Source organism: Coloeus monedula (genome assembly GCF_965178545.1).
Source record: "Coloeus monedula genome assembly, chromosome: 18".
Taxonomy (NCBI): Eukaryota; Metazoa; Chordata; class Aves; order Passeriformes; family Corvidae; genus Coloeus; species Coloeus monedula.
Genome location: NC_138798.1, coordinates 14,075,789 through 14,084,834, shown reverse-complemented (window position 1 = coordinate 14,084,834; position 9,046 = coordinate 14,075,789). Strand labels below are relative to the sequence as shown.

The window sequence follows — 9,046 nt, the reverse complement described above, 5'->3', positions numbered from 1 at the left end:
GCAGTCCTCACAAATAAATTTATTTTGTAGGTTGTTTTTGGTAGCCAAACCAAAGGTGCAGGAGGAATTCCAGACACACACTCCATGCTTTTTCCTGCAGCAATGTAATGACTCGTGTCCTGTAGTCGTACCTTCGCCTGCCTTTTGCTGAAGGGAATGCAGCTCCAGGGGCCATGTGCCAGCCCAGCTCCACGGAGGGAGACCAGCCTTTATCCAAAGGCTGTGGTAACCTCTGCTGGCAGCTCCTGGCTGCTACACCGGCTGAGGTGCTGCTAGAGGTGAGCTTGTCGTTGAGCAGAAAAAAAAGAGATCAGAAGAGGTATTTTACATTTGCTTACTCATACTTTCATATGCATTTGCTACTACAGAGGATTGGAATTTTTTAATTGAATGTGTATTTTCAAGGCATCGGTGATTTAGATAAATTAGGGCCCTGCTCATCCAAGTATGAACATGTTTATTTCCTCAGACAGCACCGCTTTTATTACCAAGCAGGTCTGTAACTGTAGTTTGCAGCTAATCTACATTATTCTGTTTGAAGATGTGTATAAAGCATAGGGAGTGTCATCTGACATAGCTGAGGGATGCATTTTCTGCATATGATAATGTCAATAATGCTACTACTTTTCCAGTGTTTAAACAAACAAACATGTCACACCTGTGACTTAAAGCCAACCTTATCCCACTTCTTCAAAAGGTGGTATTTCATATCTCTGTAAGACAGGTACTATTCCTATCAGTTGATACATTAAAGGCTGCAGGTGAGGCCAAGATCCGAAGTTGTAGGAACAACAAATGTTGTCTTTTTGCTCTGAGAAGTTTAAAATCGAAACAGATTTCGGGCAGCACAAGAACAAAATGCTGGCCATGGTACAGGATTCCCACTTACCTTGATTCCTCTTAGTGTGCCTTATTCTGTAGGTGCATGCAGAGACGGAATACACGTGGGATAGATGAGAGCTGGGTTTTTTTGGAAGCTTCCATTACACTGGCAAGAAAACAGGTGCTAGTCTTCATTTCAACTATTACCAGTAGAAAGGGATTGCCATCTCATTCATGGAAAACCTAACACTTGCCTCTCATTCCATTTGCAACTATAGCTTGTGGTCTTCTATCTCCTTAATTGAAACACATAATAGAAAAGCTTCTATGAGGCAAGACATCAGCCAGAATGAATTTCTTCATTTTCTCTACTCTGAAGTTTTATGTTATTTTACCATAGCTGAAACAGCAGACCACAGCAACAAACATGCTTCAATCTGAAGGCATCGTGAGAATTCTTGCTTAAGACATTCACTTCTAATCTACCTAACCCATGATTTCTAAGAAAAATCTGTGGCCGTACGACTGCCTCAAAATGGAAAACATCATGTAGACAATGTGCATGTTGCTACAAGTCAGACCTTAATTGACCAAAAATATTAGATAGAGCTGTCTGTTTAATTAGACACGGATCAAAAATGAAGAACTAAGTACTTTCCCATCATTCCCTGCAGGTTTTGAAGTTGGCATTTCCCCCCTCTGCACAGTTAGTTGTTTGCCTCGGGTTGTAAAGAAATGCAGAGGGCTGTTATTAAAGCACTGATAATTTGCTGAATTCCATCTTTTGTGGAACTTGCTGAGTTAGAAAATTCCTTTTCACCTCCTTCCCCACCTCTCCTTGACTAGAATTGAATTGAAGAACAAATATCGCATTATGGTGCTAGGTAAAAGGATCAACTGTGTTTGCAGTTAAGTGACTAGCACAAGACAGAACAAATCCTACAGCTCAAGTCTGTCCAGCTAAATGATGAGGGAGATTAAAAAAGCATTTGCTTTTTAAAAGAATATCGGAACAAAGACTCATGTTTAGGATTTGCTGTGCTTTAGTGCTTTATATGCAGAAATTGACTCCAGTATAGTTTGCTAGAAAGTTCTCCAAGCAATCAGAGCCTGGAGACAAAGAATTGCCACTGCAATGAAAGAGATTCTGAGAATGCAGAAAACATGATCCCAACTCATCAACTGTTCAGTGGTGGCCTCAAGTCAGAGGTCTGCATTTGCCATTTCAGCATTCCAGCCCGACAGGAAGGATTTTTATCCAGTTCTCCATGTGCCATCCTCGAGAAGCAGTAGAGAATGTCAACTGATACCATTTTTCACTAGCATTAATATTCTTGTAAACTACAGAAATCAGGGAGTACAGAACCCATCCAATTATCCCCAGCACTGACCTCAGTGCAGATAAGCAGAGCTACTTGCTCCATCAGATGCTGTCATTAAATCTGCTGCCAAACACACATCAACCAGCCCAGTCTCTCAGCTGACAAATAAAAAGGAGATGTCAGACACCCACAGAATCACCACACTTCTTGCAAGAGGGATGGACATCACTTAAACCACATGGAAGTATTATCAGGAAGCAAAGATTTTGACATTTCTCATCTTCCCAACATGAAGCAATCATTTGCATTCCTTCCCCTGCTCAATCCACTTTTGCAAAGGGCCTGACCTTTCTGTTAATCATTGATAGAAGCATGCTCTTGTCTTAGATTAAAATGAAATCGATTTCCTGTTTGCCTCTACTTGCTTGCCTTTTTTACACATATTCAAGTCCTTCTCCGCTCCACTGCATTCTTCAAACTTACATTTTGGTACAGTTGCTTTGTAGCTCAAAGAAAGACATGAGAACAGGCAGTATTTTGGAACAGAAATTTTTAATGATTTAACACGTAGTACAGACACAGCTGAACAGCTCAACTACCAAGGAGGGAGGATGCAGTTTCTGTCCCATTGGATGGACAATGGTCACAATGCACTTCTGATCACATCCTGTTTTTCTAGGAGGGAAAAGGGACGGGAATTCCCACAAAGTTGTCCAAATTACAATGTTTCTTATGATTCCTTACAATTACTGCTTCACGCAGTGGTATCACCTGCTAAGGAATTATTATCAAGTTGGAAAAGAAAGCAAGAGCAAGCCATCAGCATCTTGACCTCATCAGCCATGGTGTAAACACATGAAGTGCTGGAATATGTCTCAGCAGGAATGATATGATAGACCAAGCTGATGGCCTTCCCTAGGGAAAATGATTATGAAGTGCTGGAAAGGGGTGAAGAATCTGTTTAACACTGAAAAGAGAAGCAACCTCTGCTACCCTCTGAAGACAGCATTTCACACTGCATCCTCACACTGTACCATGTCTGCTGCAGCAAGTTGCCATAGGATGGCAGCAAAGGGGAGACAGTTTTCAGTTGGATAAATTGCTAATGCTAAAGCTCTCAAGCTTTTGGAAAAACAAGATTTCCAAGACAATCTGCTGATGGAGCCATTATTTCACTTGATGACTTCTGGGAAAGAACAACAAAAGCAATGCAAGTGGATTTTATCAGATGGCTGGTACTACTTCTTGTACTACCATATGTAGTACCATATGCATTGTAGTCTTTATATCATATGCAATTGCAATAGCATTCTACAGATCTGCAGCAGGATACCCCACCACTGTTTGTTTTTCGTGGTTTTTATCTTCAACACCTCTGTAGACTTCTACGTTTTTATTTCATTTTCACTTTATGCAGTTTAAGCAAGCAGACGCAAAGTCAAAATTATGGGGGAGATGAATGGGATAAAGAGAAATGAGGCTCTGCATATAGAGAGGAACAGCTCAGTTTAGTCTAGCACTTGGACTTTGCAGGGGGAGCAGAAATTTAGTCAGCATTTACAGGTTCTCTACCCACCTTTTCTGTGTTGTGTGGCCTTTAGAAGGACAGAGTTGAAATTGCAACTTTAGAGAGCTAGGAGCAACTGTGGAGAACCAAGGCTGTTGTCATTCTGATCAGGCCACAATTCCAGAGTATGTCAAGTACGTCCAATAGCCAATCAAAAGCATCATGACTTCAGCTGAGCTCATGCAACACAGCTGTCCTCAAAGGAGGGTTTGCACCATGTTCTGATGTTCTAAATACCTCATGCACAAGGACATCATTAAACTGAAGTCCTACAACTCCACCCTTTTGCCTCCTGCACAACCAGGAGTGAAATACACTTGAAATACCGAGGCCTGAACAAGTTCAAGCAAACAAACCATCCCTGCTCCGTGTCAGCAAGAGGACCAGCAAAGAGCTGCTCACAAAAGTAGACTCCTCTTTGAGGAAACTGTTGCAGAGTAACAAGGAAAGTGTTCAGAGACAATAAACATCCCATCCTAGGCAGATCCCTGCTCTTCTCTTGTGCGATGGGACTTTGGCAGAAGAACAACTCCATTGGAGTTCTGAATGGTTTAAACTCCCGAAAAGCAACATAAGTACTATAGTGACAAATCCCAATATAATTCTTTTAGACTAAGGAGGAAAAAACCCCTACCAACTTTAGTCAGGATCTAAAACATCCCTTCTAGCTGACATAGCAAAGCAGGGACTGAAAGGCATCCACAACTAGCTATGCAAAGCATAAATACTGTCAGCCAGTGACCCATATAAAATGAATAAATAATTCATAATTACATATGTAGTGTACACCATGCACATCAAGAAGGGCTCCAAAGAGAGAAGCATAGTGGGCGTGCTTTGCTCTCTAAAAGGAAAAATCCTCCCGTTACTACTGTCACTCTGGGAAGTCTCTGGAATGCAGAGACACAACTGAACCTCCATCTACAGCTGCAAAGACACATCAGATATTTTTCCCATGATGTTCTATAGCCTAGATCGACTCCGTGATTCCTGAAATTTAGAGGAAGTATTCAAAGAATGCACTGGCACTGTAGCACAGTACTAGCACTCTGAAGCAGGTGCATAATAAATTGAAGAAAGCAAGATTCAGTCCCGAAGAACTTAAGTTCCTTACTTCCTCTGTTCACCTCTGGGTTTGCCCCCACAGACAAGACAAGCTTTTTACACTGAGGCTTTGGTAAAGCAACAGCTGTTGTCTTGTTCTTCCAGATTCAAGTCTCCAGCTCCTTCCTTTTGTTGCTCAGATCCTGCAGCTCTCAAACAGGCAGGAGCTCTGGGGGATACTCGCCATAGCAGTATTTGGCAATTGGGTCTCTGTAGGTGTTCTCATGCTGCACACTCTGCCAGGAAGAGGAGGAGAAGCTTTAACAATACACACACATTGAAACAAGGCATCCCTTCACCAAACGACAAAACCCACAGCATTTATGCATATGCAAAAAAAGTCCCCAATTCTTCTACACATCAGAGTATCTTTGGAGTCAAAGAACTCTGCATTGGCAGCATAGAAGAGCCAGTTAACCATAAAAGAGCAATGTTAACCAGAACCTCCTTTTGAGGAGAACACCCAAGTAGGTGGGAACAGATTCAATAATAAAAAAAAAAAAAATCAGATATGTTTAGGCAGTATCATCAAATGTTCTAAGCAAGCAGAGCACAATAAAGTTGCTACTTGAGATGTGTGCATTTTTCTTGATAAAAGGTAGAGTTCAGATTTTATGGGTAAAAAAATCCCGGTAACTTTGGAGACATTTGGAACTCTATCCTTTGTTTGCAGTCCACCCCTATTGCTACCTGAAATACTGAAGCTGCAGGACATTGCAAACAGCACTTTCTAAAAGGGCCAATGCTTACTTAGACCAAAAACTTCTAATAAAATCACATGGGTAACAGAAGTTCACCTCTGTTCTTAATAAGCAAAAAAATTACAACATAGTTTTCAACTTGCTACACAGATGATTGTCAGTATATGGTAAAGTCTCCAACTGTACCATAAAATAGCATTCTGAGGCTACTGGGAACAGCTCGCACTGTTTTCATATTAATGAGATCTTCCCCAGAACTCATCCGAGATCTTCACTGGTCATTGAACTCAGTCTCTTTGTGGTTAAGCCCCTCTTTTCAAAAGAGAATGTGCAACTCATCCTGCTCTAATTATGTGCTTTGCCTTCAGACCGGCTCTCAGCCACAGCTTCAACTTTTAGGAAGATGCCCGTGTACATACAAACATGACACAGCAGCCATTCATAGGATTGAGCCCCATTTTCCAAGGGCACTTTTTTGGGCCCTGGACATGTGCTTGTGCCTTACCTGTGACGAAGTCCTACATTTGGCCAGACACAGCTCAAAGTGATCTTCCACTGCCATGAAGAGGTTTTGGAAAGCAATCGCTGCCCGGTTCAAGAACCGCTCCAGGAGATGTTGCTAAAGTGGTCAGCAAAGAGGAGGCAAAAACCAGAAATGCTCTACTTCAGCAAGGAGTAATCAAAGCCCATCCTAACCTACACAGCTCAGGTATCAGAGGAATAGTAAGCAACTCCACTCAGGATTTCTAGCAAGCACTGAAAGGCTAATGCCTCAGAACCCCAGCAGCAGGAAAAGAATCTAAGAGATGCTCACAGAATACGGGGAAGTGCCAGTTACAGAACCAACACTGGCTGGAGTAACTCTTCTGCAATCATTTCCCTTCAGCAAATGCAATTCCCCTGAAGCTGAAACGCTTTGCAAGGCTCCCAGCATTTCCTCCCAAAGGTGGGAAGGATGAATTTTGTTAAAGCTTTATTTGTAGCTTGGCATATGGTCCTTGGAGGCTTTCCTCATCCTTCCAAGAAAAGGAACTGTCTGTCTAAGGAAAAAGCTCCTCACAAAGAAGCACGTTTAGCCACAGAGGAACCCGAGCAGCTGAGAACACCTGGAAAGCAGGAGAATGCCCATGTACCTTGCTGGGCTGCAGGCAGCAGGACACGCAGTACTCGTAGACACTGCAGCAGCCATTGGGCAGGCAGCTGTCACAGCTGTACAACTTTGTGCTGGGCACATTCACATTGCAGCAGCCATTCACCAGCAGGTCCTTCCTCTCACAGATGTAGCCTGGAAAACAGCAACAGGAGTAACAACTGTCAATGCACGCTCCTCCATATGTTCTACAAAAATCTGTAGTAAGAATCACATTACTTAAGAACAGGTTTGTTTATCATTTAGTAGATTATGATCTCTCTCAGTCCTAAGTAGCCATTCTTTGAAATGGAGAGCGGCGCTTCAAACAGCATGGTGTTACCTGCACAATTATTATATCCTACTCTAATATGTGCTGTATATACAGTATGACTATTTAAATGCAGAATATTTAAGTTCTGACTTTTTTTGGGCATAGTTCCTTGTTGTGAAAGGGGAAGGGGATTGGCACTGATTGTATTGGAAAAAAAAATGACCCACATTTTTTCAATGGGTCTGTGTCTGGATAATTCTCTTACAGTTCAACATGAAGAGACTTAGATTTAGCCATGCAGGATAGCTGCAATATTCATTGCTGAGTGGAATCCTTAATGGTGTAGAAATATGGTGTATATCCTTATGGAAACTGTACTACTGCAGTGTTAGACTGTGAGAGATCGGTAATTTTTAGAGATCTTATGAACTGGCACTAAGCCTGAGTCAGGCAGTGCCAAATGTAACACTGATGCAAATCACAAAAGATGTGGTGGGTTTTCTACAGCCTTGATTTGTGGTCAGTAAAGATCCAGGGTCTAAGCAACAAGCACAGGTGCATGACACGAAAGAGTCTTTAACTTCTACCACTTAAAACAAGTGGTTAATAACCTTGGGTTTACAAGGGTCAGATGAGCTTGTTAACTGTGACAGAGCACTAATTACACCAGTCCTGAGCTGCCTCCATACAAGGCCAATAAGGTTTCCTCAATTACTCTCCCTAACCCCGCTGACAGTAGGAGCACACTGCAGGGAGACACAAATAGCTCTGCAAGCACCTACAGTAAATTGAGCAGGAGTCAACGTTTGAGTTCTGTGCAAAGGTAACTGGAATTCTTTGACTTTAGTGAGGTCACAGTCACTCTCACACAGCCACGGGCCTGAGCTGAGCCTGCTGGGCCCAAGTCTGGTGTGCACAGAACCAAAGCATCGGCATCTGCAGCCACAGTGAAATTCACCCAGCCAGAGGAGACAAGGCCAAAGGCCGAGTAAAAATGCCTTAATAACGAGGAGTTGTTACAGGAAAGTGCCATCAGCAGTCAGACAGGCAAAGCAGCGTTCAGCACTGCCATATCTAGAATAAATTCTTAGTATCAACTATACCCAGTTCATCTGTAATGAGGAGCTTCCCCTGCACAGAGTTCCTGCACTGGTTACTCAGCTGACTGCTGTTTCCCGAACTGAACTTCACCTTCCACATGATCGGCTGCTCATGCTCCTGCACTTGGAGGAGATTCCGATCTCTCACCATCCTTTCTTCCTGCAAGGAAAAACAGGAATGCAACCAAACAGACAAGTTCCTTCTGCCACTTCAAGCCACGTGCTTTCCCAGGATTAAAGATGCCTAGTACTTGTAAACTCCACAGCACAGGAAACTCCAGCTTTGATGCTGTAAACAACTTACTACTTGGTAATATACACAACAGGAAGATACACAGTCCAGTAAAGTGAGGGTATTCAAGCTCACCGAGGATCAGCTAACACAGCTGAACTCAGTTACTACAACCACAGAAGTAGTATATGTTATATTAAATAACAACTGCACGTATTTCTCTTTCCTGAGCCCTTTGCCAGTGGAATTACCACTGCAAGAGATACAACAACTACCAAACCCATTGGAGATTTTCTTTTTCCAGTTTTGGTTCAAACAACTATTGCTGTCAAACACAGTATCAGGCATTCCTATTTTAAACTCTTGCATCTATTACATATTTATAACGTCATTCTTACGGCCGCATAACCCAGGAGTTCGATGACAACACCTGAAGAACAAAAGTCAGCCTGGGATAAGGGATGTTTTAACCCCCGCCGCGGCGTGTCAGAGCCGGGGCCGGGGCCGGGGCCGGGGCCGGGGCCGGGGCCGGGGCGGGCACTGACCTGCTTGAAGGTGCTGGTGATGAAGTAAACGAGCGAGAGCCCAAAGACGACGCCGAGGACCCACCGCTTCCTTAGCAGCCGCCGCCAGAGCACGGCCCCGCAGGGCACCATGGCAGGCCCGGGGGCTCAGCCCGCCGCGACGAGGGGCAGCAGCGGCGGGGACAGCGCTGGCCCGGGACCGGCATCACCGGCGAGCCGGCAGCGAGGAGCGCAGAGCCCCGGGCGCCGCCGCGGCCCCAGCGCGGCCCGA

The 9,046-nt window shown here is 43.7% G+C and overlaps 1 protein-coding gene across 1 annotated transcript; it reads right to left on the bottom strand.

Moving 5' to 3' along the window:
* Nucleotides 1-2,689: 2,689 nt before the first annotated feature.
* SPRING1 (SREBF pathway regulator in golgi 1) lies at nucleotides 2,690-9,032 on the bottom strand. The gene is made up of 5 exons (XM_082293313.1): nucleotides 8,797-9,032; nucleotides 8,023-8,179; nucleotides 6,650-6,801; nucleotides 6,022-6,135; nucleotides 2,690-5,051 (listed from the first exon to the last, which is right to left on the bottom strand). The coding sequence occupies exons 1-5, from the start codon at nucleotides 8,905-8,907 to the stop codon at nucleotides 4,968-4,970; spliced, it is 618 nt and encodes a 205-aa protein (XP_082149439.1). The 5' UTR covers nucleotides 8,908-9,032; the 3' UTR covers nucleotides 2,690-4,967.
* Between the last annotated feature and the right edge of the window lie 14 nt (nucleotides 9,033-9,046).

Bases quoted from the DNA above. Each gene is read 5' to 3' on its own strand.
- SPRING1 (XM_082293313.1), bottom strand. From the start codon at position 8,907: ATGGTGCCCTGCGGGGCCGTGCTCTGGCGGCGGCTGCTAAGGAAGCGG. The intron at 6,802-8,022 runs GTATAGTTGATA...GCTGTTTTCCAG, and splicing joins CCTCATTACAGATGAACTGG to GCTACATCTGTGAGAGGAAG. The intron at 5,052-6,021 runs GTAAGGCACAAG...TCTTCCTGGCAG, and splicing joins AATGTAGGACTTCGTCACAG to AGTGTGCAGCATGAGAACAC.